We start from the raw sequence: 27,018 nt of genomic DNA, 5'->3' as shown, positions 1-27,018 counted from the left end.
TATATGGAGCATTTACCTTACATATAGTTATATGGAGCATTTACCTTACATATAGTTATATGGAGCATTTACCTTACATGGAGCATTTACCTTACATATAGTTATATGGAGCATTTACCTTACATGGAGCATTTACCTTACATATAGTTATATGGAGCATTTATTTACCTTACATATAGTTATATGGAGCATTTACCGTGGTGACGTTGATTAGGTCATTTAGGTCATTCACCTAGCTGGGTTCAACGAGACACCCGACGTTTCCAAAACGAGCTATTGCGGATGAATCGATGGTCGTATAGAACATTTAAGCATATGGCAAGTTAACTTAACCCATTTTGACCTGAAGACTATGTTTCTATGTCAGTTGTTCTCAAACATTTTCCTGTGAAGGACTCACAAAAATATATGAAATTGGCCGCCGACCCCCATCTGAAAATATGTTGTTCCAGGGACCACCCCAGTAGCAAAGATTTGAGTTAAAAACGTTTGCTCTGAAATAATATATTCAAACATTTGGGCCACATTCACGATTTTTCAAAAATAGCAGATGGGCAGCTATTTCTCAATAGCTAAAGTATAACATAATACTTAAAACACCAATGGGGGTTCCCGCCCAAAATGGGTTAAGTTATATACTTGGTGCTGAGCACTAAGCAGCTCATTTGGCTCGCAAACCAGAGGCCAGCCAGCGGTAGCAAGTTCAACAACCACCGTTCTATTGTACAATTTATGCATTTATCAGACGCTCTTAATCCAGAGCGATTTACATTAAGCAATAACAAAAAGCATGGCAATACATCACATCGCATGAAACATGCGTAAGCTAAGAACGTAACAGTGGAGTATCTATGTAAACTATACATACTATACTATATTATATATTATACATGTGTACTATAAAGTGCTATGACTACAAAAAATGCAATTCTAGTGCTGTCTACGTAACATGCTATAAGTCTGTTTAAAATACTATCTAAGTCTACATAAAGTGCTATATTTAAAATACTATCTAAGTCTACATGAAGTGCTATATTTAAAATACTATCTAAGTCTACATAAAGTGCTATCTAAGGGGCTAGTGCTACGGGCCATGATGGAGTCTGAAGAGGTGGGTTTTCAGACTACGGCGGAAGATTGGGAGTGATGCTGTAGTTCTGATTGTGATGGGAAGTGCATTCCATTGTCCAACCAGAGGCCAGCGGTAGCAAGTTCAACAACCACCGTTCTATTGTCCAACCAGAGGCCAGCCAGCGGTAGCAAGTTCAACAACCACCGTTCTATTGTCCAACCAGAGGCCAGCCAGCGGTAGCAAGTTCAACAACCACCGTTCTATTGTCCAACCAGAGGCCAGCCAGCGGTAGCAAGTTCAACAACCACCGTTCTATTGTCCAACCAGAGGCCAGCGGTAGCAAGTTCATCAACCACCGTTCTATTGTCCAACCAGAGGCCAGCGGTAGCAAGTTCATCAACCACCGTTCTATTGTCCAACCAGAGGCCAGCGGTAGCAAGTTCATCAACCACCGTTCTATTGTCCAACCAGAGGCCAGCGGTAGCAAGTTCATCAACCACCGTTCTATTGTCCAACCAGAGGCCAGCCAGCGGTAGCAAGTTCAACAACCACCGTTCTATTGTGTCACTTCTCTGGTGCTGCTGATCATCGCCTCCTCCTCCACCAGTTCAGTCACATAATAGTATAATAACCTAAACTGTAAAAGTTAATCGCCAACATTCACCAGCTCAGCCTCAGCCCTCTTCATATAAATACTTTACACAAACAGAATTGTTGTTAGTATTATAATAAAACTATAAAAATAAAAAGATCACGGAAAATCACAGAGCCCGAGCCCGGGTCGGGTCGGGTTCGGGCAGAGATTGAGAACTCTACCGGGAACTCCCTCCAGGACCCCTGGGGGTCCCCGGACCGCACTTTGGGTTACACTAAAGGTCTGACAGAATAAACGGAGAAACGATTTCAATGGAAACCAAAGAACTTTATTTACAAAACATTGCGAGAATTAACAGCAATAACACAGCCATTACAGCTGTTGGCCACTAGGGGAGCCATTACAGCTGTTGGCATAAAAAACAAAACAACAACAGATGTGGAAAAAATCTGTTATGCAAAAAAAAACCACGAAGAAATAAAACCTTTAAATGAAAAATCTTCTTCAACCACTGGGGGGCGCCCTTCTTCAGATCAGATCAGCCACTGGGGGGGGGGGGGGGGGGGGAGAGAGAGAGAGAGAATATATTTTAGAATATCTTTAGCTTATTTTTTCCTTTTCTGCTAAGAAACAAGCTATATATGCTTAGATGATTTCTATTTATATTAGGATAAATGTGCGCGACTCATGATCAGAGCTTCCGTTGCTCCAGACTGTACGACGGAAGCATTTATATTTTACTCATGATCAGAGCTTCCGTTGCTCCAGACTGTATGACGGAAGCATTTATATTTTACTCATGATCAGAGCTTCCGTTGCTCCAGACTGTACGACGGAAGCATTTATATTTTACTCATGATCAGAGCTTCCGTTGCTCCAGACTGTACGACGGAAGCATTTATATTTTACTCATGATCAGAGCTTCCGTTGCTCCAGACTGTATGACGGAAGCATTTATATTTTACTCATGATCAGAGCTTCCGTTGCTCCAGACTGTATGACGGAAGCATTTATATTTTACTCATGATCAGAGCTTCCGTTGCTCCAGACTGTATGACGGAAGCATTTATATTTTACTCATGATCAGAGCTTCCGTTGCTCCAGACTGTACGACGGAAGCATTTATATTTTACTTATGATCAGAGCTTCCGTTGCTCCAGACTGTATGACGGAAGCATTTATATTTTACTCATGATCAGAGCTTCCGTTGCTCCAGACTGTACGACGGAAGCATTTATATTTTACTTATGATCAGAGCTTCCGTTGCTCCAGACTGTATGACGGAAGCATTTATATTTTACTCATGATCAGAGCTTCCGTTGCTCCAGACTGTACGACGGACGCATATATTTACCATTCATGGGCATTTCGTCTATCTGGGTCGAGTAGTACTGCTGTATTTAAACATTAACGTACCATTCATGGGCATTTCGTCTATCTGGGTCGAGTAGTACTGCTGTATTTAAACATTAACGTACCATTCATGGGCATTTCGTCTATCTGGGTCGAGTAGTACTGCTCGATGTCTCTCAGGATTCGGATGTCGTCGTTCTTCACAAAGTTGATAGCCACACCCTTGCGGCCGTAACGCCCCGATCGGCCAATCCTGGAGGAGACAGGAGAGACGTTTACATGAAGCGACCAATCAGAGAGGAGATGTGTTTACATAAACCGACCGCATGTTGTTAAGACAGGTGTGTGTGTGTGTGCACGCGTGCATGGTGTGTGTGTGTGTGCGCGTACCTGTGTATGTACAGCTCTCTGTTATTGGGAAGGTCGTAGTTGATGATCAGAGAAACCTGAGGAACGTCCAAACCTCTGGCCCACACATCTGTGGAGATGAGAACACGACTACACACACACACACACACACACACACACACACACACACACACACACACACACACACACACACACACACACACACACACACACACACACACACACACACACACACACACACACACACACACACACACACACACACACACACACACACACACACACACACACACACACACACACACACACACACACACACACACACACACACACACACACAAGATTAACCCATGTTGACCTGAGATCAGATTCTATAAATGTCTTCTACATCCTGACAGTTTTCTGAAAAAGCTGTTTCTGTCAGTCGTTCTTCGATTTTTCAAAAATAGCAGATCTACAAGCTCGTAGCGCGCCACTCGGTGGCACGCTATGAGCTTGTAGATCTGCTATTTTTCAATAGCTAAAGCATAACATAATGCTAACACCAAGAATAGTTTAATATCTAATAAAGGGTCCATTTGGTTACCAACTCTCCATCAGTTCTGGACTGACAAGCCAATAGCAGGTTTTCAGTGCCTTCTGCTCTATTCATCATTTTAATGTCAATAGAAAAATCTGTGACATACAAACTATATCTCATTTTAACATAGTATAGTATAGTTTATAGGACACCCAGTCCTGATGGTGGCGCTAACTTCACCATTATGCCGATTTTGACCGAATTCAGCAAATCTGGCCGTCGTCATTTCCGGTTAAACAGAACATCAACATCCGCTATGTTTCTGCACTGTGTCACACAGTAATCTGTCCCCGATGCTATGTTTCTGAACTGTGTCACACAGTAATCTGTCCCCGATGCTATGTTTCTGAACTGTGTCACACAGTAATCTGTCCCCGATGCTATGTTTCTGCACTGTGTCACACAGTAATCTGTCCCCGATGCTATGTTTCTGCACTGTGTTACACAGTAATCTGTCCCCGATGCTATCTTTCTGCACTGTGTTACACAGTAATCTGTCCCCGATGCTATGTTTCTGCACTGTGTTACACAGTAATCTGTCCCCGATGCTATCTTTCTGCACTGTGTTACACAGTCATCTGTCCCCGTTTGATCAGTGTTTATTTTCATATCTAATCAAGCCCCGACATAAAGAGCGTGCATGCAAGGATTTCAGCCAACATTTCATGTTGTTAAGGTGGTATTGTACAGATAGTGTTGTTAAGGTGGTATTGGCAGTTACCTGGCTCCAGACCTGAACTCCTTCATGATAGACTCTCTCTCCTTCTGAGGCATGTCTCCGTGCATGGAGGACACGGTGAAGTTAGCCTCACGCATCTTCTCTGTCAGCCAGTCCACCTTAAATACAGACAACACCGTCAGTCCACCTTAAATACACACACCACTGTCAGTCCACCTTAAATACACACAACACCGTTAGTCCACCTTAAATACACACAACACCGTCAGTCCACCTTAAATACACATAACACCATCAGTCCACCTTAAATACACACAAGATCAACATATGGAATGAATTCTGTACTGGCCATATATGGAGCGTGTCTTCAGTGTACAGGGTTTGATGAGGACAGATCAACATTATGGAATGTCAGAACAGGTCAGCTCCATATATGGAGATCTAAGAGTGAAAGTGGGGCCAGTGTCTTGAGTGTACAGGGTTTGATGAGGGCCCAGGTAGGGCCGGGCCTTTATTTTGGGGCCTGTTGAGAACTCTAGTTTTCGGCTGCCGGGCGCGGCTGCACTAATAACTTTGGGGCCCGTCTAGAGTTTAAATGGACAGGTATCAGTCAACAGGCCCGTCTAGAGTTTAATGGACAGGTATCAGTCAACAGGCCCGTCTAGAGTTTAAATGGACAGGTATCAGTCAAAAGGGAGACATCGAAGAGGAAGGATGGATGGGGAAGGATCAACATATGGAATGTCAGAACAGGTCAGCTCCATATATGGAGATCTAAGGGTTTGAGGTCAGATGTAGAGTTGCTGGCCAATACTGATGACATCAATACTGATGACATCGTCAGGGATCTCCATCCCTGATGATGTCACGAGGCATGACCATATATGGTCATGCCTGGGGGTGACGGACTAACAGGTTTTCATAGTAAAGGCGACCTGTGGTCACAATTAACATAAACACTGATATTGTCAGTCAGTCCAAAGATAAATAAAATCTAATGAGAAATGTTGTAAACTATAGGATCACATAGAATGCAGAGAGACAGTGGAGTGTGTGTGTACCGTGCTCTTGGTGTTACAGAATATGACAGCCTGGGTGATGGTCAGTGTGTGTGTGTGTGCGCGTACCTTTCTTACTGTGATCTTCTGATTACAGAAGATCACAGCCTGGGTGATGGTCAGAGTGTGCGTACCTTTCTCTTGGTGTTACAGAAGATCACAGCCTGGGTGATGGTCAGAGTGTCATAAAGGTCACACAGCGTGTCAAACTTCCACTCCTCTCGTTCCACGGCCACGAAGAACTGCTTGATTCCTTCTAGAGTCAACTCATCACTGACACACACACACACACACACACACACACACACACACACACACACACACACACACACACACACACACACACACACACACACACACACACACACACACACACACACACACACACACACACACACACACACACACACACACACACACACACACACACACACACACACACACACACACACACACACACACACACACACACACACACACACACACACACACACACACACACACACACACACGGTTCCGGGTTAAGACCTGAATGAGGCCAATTCTACAAATGGTTCCAAAACCAGTGGTTGTCAAACGTTTCGTGCCACAGGGCACATGTATTATTACAACGCTGGGTGTTACAGGGTTAATCACTCAATCATTTTCGGGTTTTCGGGCCTAAAAAGTATGGTGATTTTTCTTGCCAGGACCGAGCCTCAAGCCGGCCTAGTAGGGCCCAGTTAGGGCCCAGTTAGGGTCGGGCCTACATTTTAAGAACTCTATTCACCGTTTGACCAGGATGCGGATGGGGTCGGTCATGAACTTGTTGGTCATCTCCAGGATCTCGTGAGGAAGCGTTGCGCTGATCAGACACACCTGGGTGGCCGGAGGCAGGTAGCGGTACACGTCATATATCTGCTCCTTGAAGCCTGACCACATACAGAACACACATACATGTTTATATGACTACAGAGGACATACCGTATTACACACATACATGTTTATATGACTACAGAGGACATGGTTATACATGAGAACATTTGTGACCGCTTCTGACCGAGGCCAAGTCATTGAAATATTTTTAATTTTGGTGTCATGTCATGTGAAAGCAGGGAATGATAGCTTCAAATTGACATATTGGTTGTTCAGTTTGACCCACCAGTTTTGGAGATATGGCTTATAGAGTAATGTCTTGGAGAGAAACAGCGAGTTGAGAAAACAGACTTGAAAGGTTCACTTCTGTGGACTCTTAACATTACACCTATAGCTACATGTTTAAGCATTTATTTCATATTTACATGTCTTCTGTGGTCTCTAACATTACACCTAGCTACATGTTTAAGCATTTATTTCATATTTACATGTTGATTTCAGCTCTGACACTTATTTCAGACATGCTCTAATATGTGAAGAGTCTGCCTGTGATATTAACTCATTTTGGACAGCACAGGCAGACTCTTCACATACTAGAGCAGATCACTGGTTAGACTGGCATAGTGTCGACCCCTTACCCCTGTGTGGGATCACTGGTTAGACTGGTATAGTGTCAACCCCTTACCCCTGTGTGGGATCACTGGTTAGACTGGCATAGTGTCGACCCCTTACCCCTGTGTGGGATCGCTGGTTAGACTGGCATAGTGTCAACCCCTTACCCCTGTGTGGGATCGCTGGTTAGACTGGCATAGTGTCGACCCCTTACCCCTGTGTGGGATCGCTGGTTAGACTGGCATAGTGTCGACCCCTTACCCCTGTGTGGGATCGCTGGTTAGACTGGCATAGTGTCAACCCCTTACCCCTGTGTGGGATCACTGGTTAGACTGGCATAGTGTCAACCCCTTACCCCTGTGTGGGATCGCTGGTTAGACTGGCATAGTGTCGACCCCTTACCCCTGTGTGGGATCACTGGTTAGACTGGCATAGTGTCGACCCCTTACCCCTGTGTGGGATCGCTGGTTAGACTGGCATAGTGTCGACCCCTTACCCCCGTGTGGGATCACTGGTTAGACTGGCATAGTGTCGACCCCTTACCCCTGTGTGGGATCGCTGGTTAGACTGGTATAGTGTCAACCCCTTACCCCTGTGTGGGATCGCTGGTTAGACTGGCATAGTGTCAACCCCTTACCCCCGTGTGGGATCACTGGTTAGACTGGCATAGTGTCGACCCCTTACCCCTGTGTGGGATCACTGGTTAGACTGGTATAGTGTCAACCCCTTACCCCTGTGTGGGATCACTGGTTAGACTGGCATAGTGTCGACCCCTTACCCCTGTGTGGGATCACTGGTTAGACTGGCATAGTGTCGACCCCTTACCCCTGTGTGGGATCGCTGGTTAGACTGGCATAGTGTCGACCCCTTACCCCTGTGTGGGATCACTGGTTAGACTGGCATAGTGTCGACCCCTTACCCCTGTGTGGGATCACTGGTTAGACTGGCATAGTGTCAACCCCTTACCCCTGTGTGGGATCGCTGGTTAGACTGGCATAGTGTCGACCCCTTACCCCTGTGTGGGATCACTGGTTAGACTGGCATAGTGTCGACCCCTTACCCCTGTGTGGGATCACTGGTTAGACTGGCATAGTGTCAACCCCTTACCCCTGTGTGGGATCGCTGGTTAGACTGGCATAGTGTCGACCCCTTACCCCTGTGTGGGATCACTGGTTAGACTGGCATAGTGTCGACCCCTTACCCCTGTGTGGGATCACTGGTTAGACTGGTATAGTGTCAACCCCTTACCCCTGTGTGGGATCACTGGTTAGACTGGCATAGTGTCGACCCCTTACCCCTGTGTGGGATCACTGGTTAGACTGGCATAGTGTCGACCCCTTACCCCTGTGTGGGATCGCTGGTTAGACTGGCATAGTGTCGACCCCTTACCCCTGTGTGGGATCACTGGTTAGACTGGCATAGTGTCGACCCCTTACCCCTGTGTGGGATCACTGGTTAGACTGGCATAGTGTCAACCCCTTACCCCTGTGTGGGATCGCTGGTTAGACTGGCATAGTGTCGACCCCTTACCCCTGTGTGGGATCACTGGTTAGACTGGCATAGTGTCGACCCCTTACCCCTGTGTGGGATCACTGGTTAGACTGGCATAGTGTCAACCCCTTACCCCTGTGTGGGATCGCTGGTTAGACTGGCATAGTGTCGACCCCTTACCCCTGTGTGGGATCGCTGGTTAGACTGGCATAGTGTCAACCCCTTACCCCTGTGTGGGATCGCTGGTTAGACTGGCATAGTGTCGACCCCTTACCCCTGTGTGGGATCGCTGGTTAGACTGGCATAGTGTCGACCCCTTACCCCTGTGTGGGATCGCTGGTTAGACTGGCATAGTGTCGACCCCTTACCCCTGTGTGGGATCGCTGGTTAGACTGGCATAGTGTCAACCCCTTCCTTACCCCTGTGTGGGATCGCTGGTTAGACTGGCATAGTGTCAACCCCTTACCCCTGTGTGGGATCGCTGGTTAGACTGGCATAGTGTCGACCCCTTACCCCTGTGTGGGATCGCTGGTTAGACTGGCATAGTGTCAACCCCTTACCCCTGTGTGGGATCGCTGGTTAGACTGGCATAGTGTCGACCCCTTACCCCTGTGTGGGATCACTGGTTAGACTGGCATAGTGTCGACCCCTTACCCCTGTGTGGGATCGCTGGTTAGACTGGCATAGTGTCAACCCCTTACCCCTGTGTGGGATCACTGGTTAGACTGGCATAGTGTCGACCCCTTACCCCTGTGTGGGATCGCTGGTTAGACTGGCATAGTGTCGACCCCTTACCCCTGTGTGGGATCGCTGGTTAGACTGGCATAGTGTCAACCCCTTCCTTACCCCTGTGTGGGATCGCTGGTTAGACTGGCATAGTGTCGACCCCTTACCCCTGTGTGGGATCGCTGGTTAGACTGGCATATTCGCCGATACCGATATGACCAAATAAGGGCCGATACAGATACTTTTCCGATAAAGCAGTGGTTCCCAAACCTTTTCATGTCAAGGACCCCCAAATTGACAGTAATCAGCCCCACGGACCCCCATTTGAAAAGATATGCCAGGGACCCCCATAAGAGAAGAGTTTTACGGCTCTAGCAGTGATTCTCAACCCGTTTAATTTCAAGGACCCCTATTTTGACATGCATTAGTCTACGGACCCCCATTAAATGGCATTTCTATCTCTGGGACCCCCAATTTATATTGTAAAATCAATGTTAATTTAACTCTGAGAGTGTACACTCTCAGAGTTACAGACCCATAAGGGTCCATTTGGTTCCTAACTATCATTTATCTGGAGACCCCCTGGAACTCCCTCAAGGACCCCTGGGGGTCCCCGGACCCCCCATTGGGACATCCATTGTTATGATGATGTAATGTTTGACCTCTGACCTTTGTTGAGCATCTCGTCAGCCTCGTCCAGAACCAGCATCTTAATGGCTCTGGTCCTTAGGCTCCGCCTCCTGATCATATCTACACACGAACGCACAAACACACGCACACACACACACACACACACACACACACGCACACACACACACACACACACAGTAAAGTTAAACATTTTAATTATTCTGTATATATATATATATATATATATATATATATATATATTCACATTTTCATTGATTTTTCAAAAATAGCAGATCTACAAGCTCGTAGCTTGTTTTCAACAGCTAAAGTATAACTTAATGCTTAAAACACCAAAAGGGGTTCCCGCCCTGAATGAGTTAAAGGTCGTACTAACCAGTGTTGTTTTTGTCGACTAAAACTAAGACGAAAAATGTTGGTCGACTACTAAATGTTTTAGTATTACGACGGCATCAAGGCTAAGACTAAAACTAGACTAACACTAAAACATTTCAGGTGACTAAAATGTGACTAAAACTAAATGAAAACTATTCAAGGGACTAATGACTAAAACGAAATCAACTAGTTTTAGTCATCAACTAAAACTGATCAAAATATGCTGCCAAAAACATACACTGGTAACCAAACACCCTCCCGGGCGTTCTGAAGGTTAACCCATTCAGGCCCGACATCGTAATTTAGAAAATGTCTTCTAAATTCTGACAGTTTTCTGAATGTTTCTGTATCAGTGGTGCTAAATATTTCATGTCAAGGACCCCAAAACATTATATGTAAAGGGCTGCCGAGCCTTTTACATATAATGAACCTAACCCTAACCCTGAACCTAACCCTGAACCTAACCCTGAACCTAACCCTGGCTGCCGGGCCTTTTACATATAATGAACCTAACCCTAACCCTAACCCTGAACCTAACCCTGGCTGCTGGGCCTTTTACATATAATGAACCTAACCCTAACCCTGAACCTAACCCTGGCTGCAGGGCCATATAATGTACATACCCCCATCTGAAAATATGTTGTTCCAGGGATTAACAAAAGGTTAAAAGGTTAAAGGTTAAAGGTGGTACTAACCAAACACCCTGCTGGGCGTTCCAGGAGGTTAAAGGTGGTACTAACCAAACACCCTGCTGGGCGTTCCAGGAGGTTAAAGGTGGTACTAACCAAACACCCTGCCGGGCGTTCCAGGAGGTTAAAGGTGGTACTAACCAAACACCCTGCCGGGCGTTCCAGGAGGTTAAAGGTGGTACTAACCAAACACCCTGCCGGGCGTTCCAGGAGGTTAAAGGTGGTACTAACCAAACACCCTGCTGGGCGTTCCAGGAGGTTAAAGGTGGTACTAACCAAACACCCTGCCGGGCGTTCCAGGAGGTTAAAGGTGGTACTAACCAAACACCCTGCCGGGCGTTCCAGGAGGTTAAAGGTGGTACTAACCAAACACCCTCCCGGGCGTTCCAGGAGGTTAAAGGTTAAAGGTGGTACTAACCAAACACCCTGCTGGGCGTTCCAGGAGGTTAAAGGTGGTACTAACCAAACACCCTGCTGGGCGTTCCAGGAGGTTAAAGGTGGTACTAACCAAACACCCTCCCGGGCGTTCCAGGAGGTTAAAGGTTAAAGGTGGTACTAACCAAACACCCTGCTGGGCGTTCCAGGAGGTTAAAGGTGGTACTAACCAAACACCCTGCTGGGCGTTCCAGGAGGTTAAAGGTGGTACTAACCAAACACCCTGCTGGGCGTTCCAGGAGGTTAAAGGTGGTACTAACCAAACACCCTGCTGGGCGTTCCAGGAGGTTAAAGGTGGTACTAACCAAACACCCGGACGGGCGTTCCAGGAGGTTAAAGGTGGTACTAACCAAACACCCTGCTGGGCGTTCCAGGAGGTTAAAGGTTAAAGGTTAAAGGTGGTACTAACCAAACACCCTCCCGGGCGTTCCAGGAGGTTAAAGGTGGTACTAACCAAACACCCTGCCGGGCGTTCCAGGAGGTTAAAGGTTAAAGGTTAAAGGTGGTACTAACCAAACACCCTCCCGGGCGTTCCAGGAGGTTAAAGGTTAAAGGTGGTACTAACCAAACACCCTGCTGGGCGTTCCAGGAGGTTAAAGGTGGTACTAACCAAACGTTCCAGGAGGTTAAAGGTTAAAGGTGGTACTAACCAAACACCCTGCCGGGCGTTCCAGGAGGTTAAAGGTGGTACTAACCAAACACCCTGCCGGGCGTTCCAGGAGGTTAAAGGTGGTACTAACCAAACACCCTGCTGGGCGTTCCAGGAGGTTAAAGGTGGTACTAACCAAACACCCTGCCGGGCGTTCCAGGAGGTTAAAGGTGGTACTAACCAAACACCCTCCCGGGCGTTCCAGGAGGTTAAAGGTGGTACTAACCAAACACCCTGCCGGGCGTTCCAGGAGGTTAAAGGTGGTACTAACCAAACACCCTGCCGGGCGTTCCAGGAGGTTAAAGGTGGTACTAACCAAACACCCTGCCGGGCGTTCCAGGAGGTTAAAGGTTAAAGGTGGTACTAACCAAACCCCCTGCTGGGCGTTCCAGGAGGTTAAAGGTGGTACTAACCAAACACCCTCCCGGGCGTTCCAGGAGGTTAAAGGTGGTACTAACCAAACACCCTGCCGGGCGTTCCAGGAGGTTAAAGGTGGTACTAACCAAACACCCTGCTGGGCGTTCCAGGAGGTTAAAGGTGGTACTAACCAAACACCCTGCTGGGCGTTCCAGGAGGTTAAAGGTGGTACTAACCAAACACCCTGCCGGGCGTTCCAGGAGGTTAAAGGTGGTACTAACCAAACACCCTGCCGGGCGTTCCAGGAGGTTAAAGGTGGTACTAACCAAACACCCTGCTGGGCGTTCCAGGAGGTTAAAGGTGGTACTAACCAAACACCCTGCCGGGCGTTCCAGGAGGTTAAAGGTGGTACTAACCAAACACCCTCCCGGGCGTTCCAGGAGGTTAAAGGTTAAAGGTGGTACTAACCAAACACCCTGCCGGGCGTTCCAGGAGGTTAAAGGTGGTACTAACCAAACACCCTGCCGGGCGTTCCAGGAGGTTAAAGGTGGTACTAACCAAACACCCTGCCGGGCGTTCCAGGAGGTTAAAGGTTAAAGGTGGTACTAACCAAACACCCTGCCGGGCGTTCCAGGAGGTTAAAGGTGGTACTAACCAAACACCCTGCCGGGCGTTCCAGGAGGTTAAAGGTGGTACTAACCAAACACCCTCCCGGGCGTTCCAGGAGGTTAAAGGTGGTACTAACCAAACACCCTCCCGGGCGTTCCAGGAGGTTAAAGGTTAAAGGTGGTACTAACCAAACACCCTGCCGGGCGTTCCAGGAGGTTAAAGGTGGTACTAACCAAACACCCTCCCGGGCGTTCCAGGAGGTTAAAGGTGGTACTAACCAAACACCCTCCCGGGCGTTCCAGGAGGTTAAAGGTTAAAGGTGGTACTAACCAAACACCCTGCCGGGCGTTCCAGGAGGTTAAAGGTGGTACTAACCAAACACCCTGCTGGGCGTTCCAGGAGGTTAAAGGTTAAAGGTGGTACTAACCAAACACCCTGCCGGGCGTTCCAGGAGGTTAAAGGTGGTACTAACCAAACACCCGGCCGGGCGTTCCAGGAGGTTAAAGGTTAAAGGTGGTACTAACCAAACACCCGGACGGGCGTTCCAGGAGGTTAAAGGTGGTACTAACCAAACACCCTGCCGGGCGTTCCAGGAGGTTAAAGGTGGTACTAACCAAACACCCTCCCGGGCGTTCCAGGAGGTTAAAGGTGGTACTAACCAAACACCCTGCTGGGCGTTCCAGGAGGTTAAAGGTTAAAGGTGGTACTAACCAAACACCCGGACGGGCGTTCCAGGAGGTTAAAGGTGGTACTAACCAAACACCCTGCCGGGCGTTCCAGGAGGTTAAAGGTTAAAGGTTAAAGGTGGTACTAACCAAACACCCGGCCGGGCGTTCCAGACACCACATGCTGGCCGTAGTCCAGCTTCCTAATGTCCTCGCCCACGTTGGTGCCGCCGATGCAGGCGTGGCATTGGACGTTCATGTAGTCCCCGAGAGCCAATAGGACCTGGAGGAGGAGCGAAAACACATCAGGACAGGCACGCTCGACCAATCAAACACGACATACAAACGTACGACGCGAACGGCTATTTTCAGCATGTAAACCAAAATTACTTCTACTGGATCTATTCTCCACTAGTTTAGTTCTACTGGATCTCTTCTCCACTAGTCCCTCCCTGACATTTAGTTCTACTGGATCTCTTCTCCACTAGTCCCTCCCTGACATTTAGTTCTACTGGATCTCTTCTCCACTAGTCCCTCCCTGACATTTAGTTCTACTGGATCTCTTCTCCACTAGTCCCTCCCTGACATTTAGTTCTACTGGATCTCTTCTCCACTAGTCCCTCCCTGACATTTAGTTCTACTGGATCTCTTCTCCACTAGTCCCTCCCTGACATTTAGTTCTACTGGATCTCTTCTCCACTAGTCCCTCCCTGACATTTAGTTCTACTGGATCTCTTCTCCACTAGTCCCTCCCTGACATTTAGTTCTACTGGATCTCTTCTCCACTAGTCCCTCCCTGACATTTAGTTCTACTGGATCTCTTCTCCACTAGTCCCTCCCTGACATTTAGTTCTACTGGATCTCTTCTCCACTAGTCCCTCCCTGACATTTAGTTCTACTGGATCTCTTCTCCACTAGTCCCTCCCTGACATTTAGTTCTACTGGATCTCTTCTCCACTAGTCCCTCCCTAACATTTAGTTCTACTGGATCTCTTCTCCACTAGTCCCTCCCTGACATTTAGTTCTACTGGATCTCTTCTCCACTAGTCCCTCCCTGACATTTAGTTCTACTGGATCTCTTCTCCACTAGTCCCTCCCTGACATTTAGTTCTACTGGATCTCTTCTCCACTAGTCCCTCCCTGACATTTAGTTCTACTGGATCTCTTCTCCACTAGTCCCTCCCTGACATTTAGTTCTACTGGATCTCTTCTCCACTAGTCCCTCCCTGACATTTAGTTCTACTGGATCTCTTCTCCACTAGTCCCTCCCTGACATTTAGTTCTACTGGATCTCTTCTCCACTAGTCCCTCCCTGACATTTAGTTCTACTGGATCTCTTCTCCACTAGTCCCTCCCTGACATTTAGTTCTACTGGATCTCTTCTCCACTAGTCCCTCCCTGACATTTAGTTCTACTGGATCTCTTCTCCACTAGTCCCTCCCTGACATTTAGTTCTACTGGATCTCTTCTCCACTAGTCCCTCCCTGACATTTAGTTCTACTGGATCTCTTCTCCACTAGTCCCTCCCTGACATTTAGTTCTACTGGATCTCTTCTCCACTAGTCCCTCCCTGACATTTAGTTCTACTGGATCTCTTCTCCACTAGTCCCTCCCTGACATTTAGTTCTACTGGATCTCTTCTCCACTAGTCCCTCCCTGACATTTAGTTCTACTGGATCTCTTCTCCACTAGTCCCTCCCTGACATTTAGTTCTACTGGATCTCTTCTCCACTAGTCCCTCCCTGACATTTAGTTCTACTGGATCTCTTCTCCACTAGTCCCTCCCTGACATTTAGTTCTACTGGATCTCTTCTCCACTAGTCCCTCCCTGACATTTAGTTCTACTGGATCTCTTCTCCACTAGTCCCTCCCTGACATTTAGTTCTACTGGATCTCTTCTCCACTAGTCCACTAGTCCATGACAGCGAGCTAATGGCTATACAGTTTTTGTCTTACAACATTCATGGAAAACGATCAAATGTTTTCCAAATGGTGTAGATGGAACTGTGCGTGCGCGCGGTTGCGTGCGTGCGTGGTTGCGTGCGTGTGCGCGGGGTTGCGTGTGTGTGTGCGTGCAGGGTTGCGTGTGTGTGTGGTTGCGTGCGTGTGTGCGTGCAGGGTTGCGTTTGTGTGTGGTTGCGTGCGTGTGTGTGTGGTTGCGTGTGTGTGTGTGTGTGTGCGTGCAGGGTTGTGTGTGTGTGTGGTTGCGTGCGTGTATGTGTGGTTGCGTGTGTGTGTGTGTGTGTGCAGGGTTGCGTGCGTGTGTGTGTGGTTGCGTGTGTGTGTGTGTGTGTGTGTGTGTGTGTGTGTGTGTGTGTGTGCAGGGTTGCGTGCGTGTGTGGTTGCGTGCGTGTGTGTGGTTGCGTGCGTGTATGTGTGGTTGCGTGTGTGTGTGTGTGTGTGCAGGGTTGCGTGCGTGTGTGGTTGCGTGCGTGTGTGTGTGTGTGTGTGTGTGTGTGTGTGTGTGTGTGTGTGTGTGCAGGGTTGCGTGCGTGTGTGGTTGTGTGTGTGTGTGTGTGTGTGTGTGTGTGTGTGTGTGCAGGGTTGCGTGCGTGTGTGGTTGCGTGCGTGTGTGTGTTTGTGTGCGTGCGTCTAACCTTTTGTATCTGTCCGGCCAGCTCTCTGGTTGGAGCGAGGATGAGAGCCTGAGTCTCTCTGACCTGAAAAACATTTATATTATTATTATCCATGGATTAACATTAAAAACATATTTATTTTATAATCCAGATTAACACATTAAAACAACAACACATCTCTTTAGAAGCGTTTAATATTCTAAACGAGAGGCTTGTTGACGTCAGAGATGAAGACAGAAGTACAGTAAGTCCATCTGGTCCAAACCACAGAGAGCTCCTGGATCAGGAGAGACGAGGCATTCTTTATGAGCCGTAAACCAAGGACTGTCTAAAGAGGACGAGACGCGGAGGCCACCGTAGACCGTACGGGCGACGCCATGTTGCTCCATGGAAGGAAAGAAACATGCGCAATGGGCTATATGCAGCCAACACTTCAATGGGCTATATGCAGCCAACACTTCAATGGGCTATATGCAGCCAACACTTCAATGGGCTATATGCAGCCAACACTTCAATGGGCTATATGCAGCCAACACTTCAATGGGCTATATGCAGCCAACACTTCAATGGGCTATATGCAGCCAACACTTCAATGGGCTCTATGCAGCCAACACTTCAATGGGCTATATGCAGCCAACACTTCAATGGGCTATATGCAGCCAACACTTCAATGGGCTATATGCAGCCAACACTTCAATGGGCTATATGCAGCCAACACTTCAATGGGCTATATGCAGCCAACACTTCAATGGGCTATATGCAGCCAACACTTCAATGGGCTATATGCAGCCAACACTTCAATGGGCTATATGCAGCCAACACTTCAATGGGCTATATGCAGCCAACACTTCAATGGGCTATATGCAGCCAACACTTCAATGGGCTATATGCAGCCAACACTTCAATGGGCTATATGCAGCCAACACTTCAATGGGCTATATGCAGCCAACACTTCAATGGGCTATATGCAGCCAACACTTCAATGGGCAATGGGCTATATGCAGCCAACACTTCAATGGGCTATATGCAGCCAACACTTCAATGGGCAATGGGCTATATGCAGCCAACACTTCAATGGGCTATATGCAGCCAACACTTCAATGGGCAATGGGCTATATGCAGCCAACACTTCAATGGGCTATATGCAGCCAACACTTCAATGGGCAATGGGCTATATGCAGCCAACACTTCAATGGGCTATATGCAGCCAACACTTCAATGGGCAATGGGCTATATGCAGCCAACACTTCAATGGGCTATATGCAGCCAACACTTCAATGGGCAATGGGCTATATGCAGCCAACACTTCAATGGGCTATATGCAGCCAACACTTCAATGGGCTATATGCAGCCAACACTTCAATGGGCTATATGCAGCCAACACTTCAATGGGCTATATGCAGCCAACACTTCAATGGGCTATATGCAGCCAACACTTCCGCGTTCAGCTTCCTTGGTCTCAACTGAGCATGTTTCTTTCCTTCCATGGAGCAACATGGCGTCACCCGTATGGTCTTCGTGTCTCGTCCTCTTTAGACAGTCCTTCTTGTGAACAGGGGAGTGAACGGCAGCGCGCATGAGGCCAACCCATGAGGCCAACCCATGAGGCCAACCCATGAAGCCAACCCATGAGGCCAACCCATGAGGCCAACCCATGAGGCCAACCCATGAGGCCAACCCATGAAGCCAACCCATGAGGCCAACCCATGAGGCCAACCCATGAGGCCAACCCATGAGGCCAACCCATGAGGCCAACCCATGGGGCCAACCCATGGGGCCAACCCATGAGGCCAACCCATGAGGCCAACCCATGAGGCCAACCCATGAGGCCAACCCATGAGGCCAACCCATGAGTGTTGAGTGGTGCAAACCACTCCAACAACCAGCTTTGTTTGTATCCGTGTTTGTCTGTACCTGTACAGAATGAGCATGGTTACTATGGTCACTGACCAGGCTATATAAGACCTTGCACCACTCAGTTCACACGGGCGTGATTTTTTTAAATTGTTCAATCGTCAAATCTTTGCTTCTGGGGGGGTTCCTGGAACTACATATTTTCAGATCGGCGGACCCTGTGAGAACCACTGATATAGAAACATGAGGTTTAACCCTGTGAGAACCACTGATATAGAAACATGAGGTTTAACCCTGTGAGAACCACTGATATAGAAACATAGGGTTTAACCCTGTGAGAACCACTGATATAGAAACATGAGGTTTAACCCTGTGAGAACCACTGATATAGAAACATGAGGTTTAACCCTGTGAGAACCACTGATATAGAAACATGAGGTTTAACCCTGTGAGAACCACTGATATAGAAACATGAGGTTTAACCCTGTGAGAACCACTGATATAGAAACATAGGGTTTAACCCTGTGAGAACCACTGATATAGAAACATGAGGTTTAACCCTGTGAGAACCACTGATATAGAAACATGAGGTTTAACCCTGTGAGAACCACTGATATAGAAACATAGGGTTTAACCCTGTGAGAACCACTGATATAGAAACATAGGGTTTAACCCTGTGAGAACCACTGATATAGAAACATGAGGTTTAACCCTGTGAGAACCACTGATATAGAAACATAGGGTTTAACCCTGTGAGAACCACTGATATAGAAACATGAGGTTTAACCCTGTGAGAACCACTGATATAGAACTGTCAGGATTTAGAAGACATTTGTAGAATCGTTCAGGTCTAATGTGTTAAAGGTCAAAGGTCGTTACCTGGATGTCCAGACACTGCAGAACAGACACGCAGAATGTGGCCGTCTTTCCTGTTCCTGACTGAGACCTGTGGACAGTGACATCATCATTACATCATCATTACATCATCACCTGTTCCTGACGGAGACCTGTGGGACAAACTCCCACTGTAAGCCTCTGTAGTTTACTAAACTACCTTCCACAGGCAGCCTCTGTAGTTTAATAAAATACCTTCCACAGGCAGCCTCTGTCGTTTAATAAAATACCTTCCACAGGCAGCCTCTGTAGTTTAATAAAATACCTTCCACAGGCAGCCTCTGTAGTTTAATAAACTACCTTCCACAGGCAGCCTCTGTAGTTTACTAAACTACCTTCCACAGGCAGCCTCTGTCGTTTAATAAACTACCTTCCACAGGCAGCCTCTGTCGTTTCAATTATATATTTTTAGGGTAATGTGACATCACACTGTACTTGGTCAGTTATTTTTCAGTCCACACCAAATCTCTTCGCCAAAAATAGCAGATCTACAAGCTAACATGTTGAGCTTGGAGAGGAGGTTCCATAGGGTTTAATACATGTAGGGAGAGGAGAGGAGAGGTTCCATAGGGTTTAATACATGTAGGGAGAGGAGAGGAGAGGAGAGGAGAGGAGAGGAGAGGTTCCATAGGGTTTAATACATGTAGGGAGAGGAGAGGAGAGGAGAGGTTCCATAGGGTTTAATACATGTAGGGAGAGGAGAGGAGAGGTTCCATAGGGTTTAATACATGTAGGGAGAGGAGAGGAGAGGAGAGGAGAGGAGAGGTTCCATAGGGTTTAATACATGTAGGGAGAGGAGAGGAGAGGAGAGGAGAGGAAGAGGAGAGGAGAGGAGAGGAGAGGTTCCATAGGGTTTAATACATGTAGGGAGAGGAGAGGAGAGGAGAGGTTCCATAGGGTTTAATACATGTAGGGAGAGGAGAGGAGAGGAGAGGTTCCATAGGGTTTAATACATGTAGGGAGAGGAGAGGAGAGGAGAGGAGAGGAGAGGTTCCATAGGGTTTAATACATGTAGGGAGAGGAGAGGAGAGGAGAGGTTCCATAGGGTTTAATACATGTAGGTAGAGGAGAGGAGAGGTTCCATAGGGTTTAATACATGTAGGGAGAGGAGAGGAGAGGTTCCATAGGGTTTAATACATGTAGGGAGAGGAGAGGAGAGGAGAGGAGAGGTTCCATAGGGTTTAATACATGTAGGGAGAGGAGAGGAGAGGTTCCATAGGGTTTAATACATGTAGGGAGAGGAGAGGAGAGGTTCCATAGGGTTTAATACATGTAGGGAGAGGAGAGGAGAGGAGAGGAGAGGTTCCATAGGGTTTAATACATGTAGGGAGAGGAGAGGAGAGGTTCCATAGGGTTTAATACATGTAGGGAGAGGAGAGGAGAGGTTCCATAGGGTTTAATACATGTAGGGAGAGGAGAGGAGAGGTTCCATAGGGTTTAATACATGTAGGGAGAGGAGAGGAGAGGTTCCATAGGGTTTAATACATGTAGGGAGAGGAGAGGAGAGGTTCCATAGGGTTTAATACATGTAGGGAGAGGAGAGGAGAGGTTCCATAGGGTTTAATACATGTAGGGAGAGGAGAGGAGAGGTTCCATAGGGTTTAATACATGTAGGGAGAGGAGAGGAGAGGTTCCATAGGGTTTAATACATGTAGGGAGAGGAGAGGAGAGGAGAGGAGAGGTTCCATAGGGTTTAATACATGTAGGGAGAGGAGAGGAGAGGTTCCATAGGGTTTAATACATGTAGGGAGAGGAGAGGAGAGGTTCCATAGGGTTTAAAACATGTAGGGAGAGGAGAGGAGAGGAGAGGTTCCATAGGGTTTAATACATGTAGGGAGAGGAGAGGAGAGGAGAGGAGAGGAGAGGAGAGGTTCCATAGGGTTTAATACATGTAGGGAGAGGAGAGGAGAGGTTCCATAGGGTTTAATACATGTAGGGAGAGGAGAGGAGAGGTTCCATAGGGTTTAATACATGTAGGGAGAGGAGAGGTTCCATAGGGTTTAATACATGTAGGGAGAGGAGAGGAGAGGTTCCATAGGGTTTAATACATGTAGGGAGAGGAGAGGAGAGGTTCCATAGGGTTTAATACATGTAGGGAGAGGAGAGGAGAGGAGAGGTTCCATAGGGTTTAATACATGTAGGGAGAGGAGAGGAGAGGAGAGGAGAGGAGAGGTTCCATAGGGTTTAATACATGTAGGGAGAGGAGAGGAGAGGTTCCATAGGGTTTAATACATGTAGGGAGAGGAGAGGAGAGGAGAGGAGAGGACTTACTGTGCGATGACGTCTCTTCCTTTAATGATCTGTTTGATGGCTCTCTGCTGGATGGCTGAAGGTTTCTCAAAGCCTGGACACACACACACACACACACACACACACACACACACACACACACACACACACACACACACACACACACACACACACACACACACACACACACACACACACACACACACACACACACACACACACACACACACACAGTTTAGTTACAGTTGCAGGGGGGGAGATAAGGGGGGGGGGGGGGGAGAGCAGCTCGCAATGCATTTTCAATGGGAGTTTCACAGAGCAGCTGTGCTCCATGGGGGGGAGGGGGGGGGGGGGGCAGAACACAGCCATGGAGGTCCATCCTGGGCCGTGGCTCAGAGGTCCATCCTGGGCCGTGGCTCAGAGGTCCATCCTGGGCCGTGGCTCAGAGGTCCATCCTGGGCCGTGGCTCAGAGGTCCATCCTGGGCCGTGGCTCAGCGGTCCATCCTTGGCCGTTGCTCAGAGGTCCATCCTGGGCCGTGGCTCAGAGGTCCATCCTGGGCCGTGGCTCAGAGGTCCATCCTGGGCCGTGGCTCAGAGGTCCATCCTGGGCCGTGGCTCAGAGGTCCATCCTGGGCCGTGGCTCAGAGGTCCATCCTGGGCCGTGGCTCAGCGGTCCATCCTTGGCCGTTGCTCAGAGGTCCATCCTGGGCCGTGGCTCAGAGGTCCATCCTGGGCCGTGGCTCAGTGGTCCATCCTGGGCCGTGGCTCAGAGGTCCATCCTGGGCCGTGGCTCAGAGGTCCATCCTGGGCCGTGGCTCAGAGGTCCATCCTGGGCCGTGGCTCAGTGGTCCATCCTGGGCCGTGGCTCAGAGGTCCATCCTGGGCCGTGGCTCAGCGGTCCATCCTGGGCCGTGGCTCAGCGGTCCATCCTGGGCCGTGGCTCAGTGGTCCATCCTGGGCCGTGGCTCAGAGGTCCATCCTGGGCCGTGGCTCAGTGGTCCATCCTGGGCCGTGGCTCAGAGGTCCATCCTGGGCCGTGGCTCAGAGGTCCATCCTGGGCCGTGGCTCAGAGGTCCATCCTGGGCCGTGGCTCAGAGGTCCATCCTGGGCCGTGGCTCAGCAGTCCAGGCACCTTGGCTGGTAATCCAGTCTGGCAGTGTGCCGTGGGTTCGACTCCCGATCCCAATGGCCTTTACTGCATGTCACCCCCCCCCCATTTCCTGTCAGCCTACGGTCTGTCCCTCCATAAAAATATATATATCAAATAAAAGGCGAAAGCCACAAAAAACATTTTAAAAAAGAAAAAAATGAAAATGAATTGCGAGCTGCTCTCATCATCACACATCACCTTATTACGGCCAATCAGAATGTGCGTCCTCAACGGCCAATCAGAATGTGCGTCCTCAACGGCCAATCAGAATGTGCGTCCTCAACGGCCAATCAGAATGTGCGTCCTCAACGGCCAATCAGAATGTGCGTCCTCAACCTTCGCCTGCCATGTTTGCGTTTACACGAACACTCAAAACTGTTAACCCATTCAGGACGGCCCCTCATTAACCCATGTTTTGGCGGGAACCCCATTTTGGTGTTTTAAGCATTATGTTGTACTTTAGCTATTGAAAAATAGCAGATCTACAAGCTTGTAGGTCTGCTATTTTTGAAAAATCGTGAAAATGTGGCGCAAATCTTTGAATATATATTCTTTCAGAGCAAACGTTTTTAACTGACTCAAATCTTTGCTTCTTCTCTAGAACAACATATTTTCAGTTGGGGGTCGGCGGCCAAATACAGATAATACTGGGGGTCCTTGACAGGAAAATGTTTGAGAATCACCGATACAGAAACATGAGGTTTTCAGAAAACTGTCAGTATTTAGATAACATTTTGTAGAATCGTCCTCAGGTTAAGGTTAAGGAACCAGGAATAGAATGGGATGTACTATAAAATAAATAAATCAGAGCTTCATAAACAACTATACTTTAGAAACAAGAGCAAATAAACAACTACACTCTAGAAACAAGACCAAATAAACAACTACACTTTAGAAACAAGAGCAAACAAACTACACTTTAGAAACAAGAGCAAATAAACAACTACACTCTAGAAACAAGACCAAATAAACAACTACACTTTAGAAACAAGAGCAAACAAACTACACTTTAGAAACAAGACCAAATAAACAACTACACTTTAGAAACAAGACCAAATAAACAACTACACTTTAGAAACAAGACCAAATAAACAACTACACTTTAGAAACTAGACCAAATAAACAACTACACTTTAGAAACTAGACCAAATAAACAACTACACTTTAGAAACAAGACCAAATAAACAACTACACTTTAGAAACAAGACCAAATAAACAACTACACTTTAGAAACAAGACCAAATAAACAACTACACTTTAGAAACAAGACCAAATGAACAACTACACTTTAGAAACAAGACCAAATAAACAACTACACTTTAGAAACAAGACCAAATAAGCAAATAACTACACTTTAGAGACAAATCTAAGCTTCATGTCTACACTTACAGTGTACTATAAGAGCTGTTCCATTTATACAAATATAAACATCATTCAGTCATTCGTTTATGGACAGAAAACAATTCAAGCTAAGCTTTATAACTAGCATCACAAGCTGCTCCAAAACAAGCCATCATCATCTACATTCACAACGTGTTGAAACTATACGACATAAACGCTGTTATTATTATTATTATGAATGTTAAAAGTACATCTCCGGCTCTATTAGATGCTATATCAACAACACCAACAAGACACACAGTTCGACGGGTCACCGGTGTCGGTGCAACGCGACGCCGCCGGGGCTCCTCGCTGCAGCGCGGACATTGGTGACCTATCGTAAGTGTGTGCCTCCAGAGGGAGGGACATCATGGTATATTATTATTCCTCCCGTTTGTTGCATTAATAGTCATTATTGATTCACGTTAAATTCTGACACCAAGAGTTAAAAACAACAAGACAACAACAACAAGACACACTTCTACACGGGTCACCAATGTCGGCGAAACACAAACGACGATTCAAATATGCATCCAAGTTCCAACGTTGAAAATCTCAGAGAGAAGAGGTGCTAAACGGAACCAAATGGACCCTTACCGCCGTACGGGTCCATTTGGTTCCGTTATGTACCTCTCTCTCCATAGGATGTAAATCTATAGTTTCAACACTAATTTCTACACCGTTATTCTAAGAGTCGAGTTCCAGTTCCATAGCCCTAATGTAGCTCTGGTCCATACTAGCTAACGCATTAGAGCTATGGACCAGAGCTAGCCCTAATGCTGATCCTCGGCCTCACCGTAGGCATAGATCCCGCCCAGGAGGTCCTCTCTCCGGCATAGAGCCCCGACTCCTAACCCTACCCCGCTACCCCCTCCGGAAGGCCTCGGCCTGATCCCCGGCCTCATCGTAAGCATAGATCCCGCCCAGGAGGTCCTCTCTCCGGCATGGAGCCCTAACCCTACCCCGCTACCCCTCCAGGAGACCCAGAGGGCCCCGGCTCATCCCCGGCCTCACCGTAGGCATAGATCCCCCTCAGGAGGTCTTCTCTCAGGCCCATGGTGTCGAAGGTCGGCGTGACGTCCACCTCCTCGGAGGTCTCGAACTCCACCTTGGTCATGTCTTCCTCCTTCAGCAGCCTCTTCCTGACGGGGACTCCCTCCATCTTTAACTAAACTCCTAACGTTGGTTATTTAATGTTGTTTATTATTATTATTAGCGACGAAAGCAAAGCAGCGGAGACGAAAACAAACACGACGGATCGAGGAGAAAGGAAGGAAGGAAGGAGAGCGCCGGGGCCGCGTGTGTCGCGTTCCTATGACGTTATCGATCGGTGTTGCCAGGTTTTGCGAGAGAAAAAGGCAGCCCGGACTGTAATAATAAATATTAATACAACGTTTTTATGAAACTTTAATATAAAATAGATTTTAATTTAGTTATTTTTTCATGATTTACGTTACAGTCAGTTAACCACTGGTTCAACCAACAATAAGCAAACAACTACACTTTAGAAACAAGACCAAATAATCAACTACACTTTAGAAACAAGACCAAATAAACAACCACACTTTAGAAACAAGACCAAATAAACAACTACACTTTAGAAACAAGCCCAAATAAACAACTATACTTTAGAAACAAGACCAAATAAACAACTACACTTTAGAAACAATACCAAATAAGCAAATAACTACACTTTAGAGACAAGCAAAAAAATATGTCCAAAGTTGCTTATAATAAGCGGACTTGGCAATACTGGACACCATCGTCGTCGTATTGTCGTCATCATGGTCGTCATCACCAGACGTTTTTTTGGTGGCGTAATGCTGCCACCTGCTGTCGTGGAGGATGTAGTGTGAGTCTCCTGTCCTGGACTGATCTCAACAGATTACAGAATGGGTACAGGTTGAAGAAAGCACAGGTCAATACAAAAAGAGGATGAAACCAGAAAAACTTTACCAACTCGCCCCGGGCATACAGCCGGCGGAACAGCGCGGCCTGGTATTCCTAAAGTAATCTAAGTAAATTATGCTTAAACGGTTAAACCTAACCTTATTCCTAACCTCAACTTTAGTAAAACGATGCCTAAACCTAACCCTATTCCTAAACTTAACCCCAGTAAAACTATGCCTAACCCTAAACTTATTTCTAACCTTATTCTCAGTAAAACAAAATAAAGAATACAAGAACCGCCGCTCCGAGCTGTCGGCGTGAGGTCGGCGGAAAAAAGCTGGGGCGAGTTGGCAAAGGGGCGAGATGACCTGTTACCAGAAAAAGCACTAATAATAATAATAATAATAATAATAATAATAATAATAATAATAATAATAATAATAATAATAGCTTGAATTTATATAGCGCCTTTCATGAACCTAAGACTTGTTTACATCAGGGTTCTCCATTACGCACGCACGCACACACACACGCACGCACACACACACACACATCATCATCATTTTTCGACCGCGGTCGAGATCATGGATTTCACAATGCCACGCCAGACTTCCCGGTCCTTCATTGCCATCCCCAGTTCCTGCCTACTGATGCCTGTGTCCCTAGCGATGACATCAGGGAACCACAGAGTGTTCTACGGTTTGCGGAGCGGTCTTGATACCGGAAGGTCGCCAGTTCGTATCCCCGGACCGGCACGTTAAAACTACCACCGCTGAAGTGCCCTTGAGCAAAGCATTGAACCACTACCATGAAATGTTCTATGAGCAGGGCCTGGCTGTAAACAAGTATCTGATGCTTAGTCCAGTTACCCTGGGTAAATATAGTAACTTTGCTTTGCTTTGCTTTCTACCTCTGGTCTGCTTCGAGGCAGGACTCCAGAGAAGAAGGGAAGATATAACCTCATTGTCAGCTCTGTAGCGGTTACACACCGCCACTCCGAAGCACCCCCATTCCGACAACCCTCCTTTCCGACGCACCCCCATTCCGAAATGTGACTACAATTAAGTGAAAACTATTCAAGAGACTATGACTAAAACCAAAATGTGACACAGCCTTTAAACTGTATTAAAACAATGGGGAAAGTATTGTTTTAATACAGTGTAAAGGCTACAGCCATTTCCAACTGTTTTATTAAATAATGTTGAC

At 47.3% G+C, this 27,018-nt stretch overlaps 1 protein-coding gene across 1 annotated transcript; it reads right to left on the bottom strand.

Annotated features, from left to right (window-relative positions):
• Positions 1–1,979: 1,979 nt before the first annotated feature.
• On the bottom strand, positions 1,980–25,242 carry eif4a3 (eukaryotic translation initiation factor 4A3). The gene is made up of 12 exons (XM_079499726.1): positions 24,937–25,242; positions 21,413–21,485; positions 19,127–19,193; positions 16,415–16,477; positions 13,968–14,100; positions 10,060–10,140; positions 6,476–6,617; positions 5,841–5,979; positions 4,691–4,806; positions 3,411–3,518; positions 3,146–3,273; positions 1,980–2,212 (listed from the first exon to the last, which is right to left on the bottom strand). Exons 1-12 carry the CDS (start codon positions 25,082–25,084, stop codon positions 2,196–2,198), a joined length of 1,215 nt encoding a protein of 404 aa, XP_079355852.1. The 5' UTR covers positions 25,085–25,242; the 3' UTR covers positions 1,980–2,195.
• Between the last annotated feature and the right edge of the window lie 1,776 nt (positions 25,243–27,018).

This window comes from Electrona antarctica (assembly GCF_951216825.1).
Source record: "Electrona antarctica genome assembly, chromosome: 4".
Lineage (NCBI taxonomy): Eukaryota > Metazoa > Chordata > Actinopteri > Myctophiformes > Myctophidae > Electrona > Electrona antarctica.
This window is presented reverse-complemented; position numbering and strand designations above follow the sequence as displayed.

Bases quoted from the DNA above. Each gene is read 5' to 3' on its own strand.
- eif4a3 (XM_079499726.1), bottom strand. From the start codon at position 25,084: ATGGAGGGAGTCCCCGTCAGGAAGAGGCTGCTGAAGGAGGAAGACATG. The intron at 21,486-24,936 runs GTGAGGCCGGGG...GTGTGTGTCCAG, and splicing joins GAGGGGGATCTATGCCTACG to GCTTTGAGAAACCTTCAGCC. The intron at 3,519-4,690 runs GTAACTGCCAAT...GTGTGTGTGTAG, and splicing joins GAGTTCAGGTCTGGAGCCAG to TCGTGTTCTCATCTCCACAG.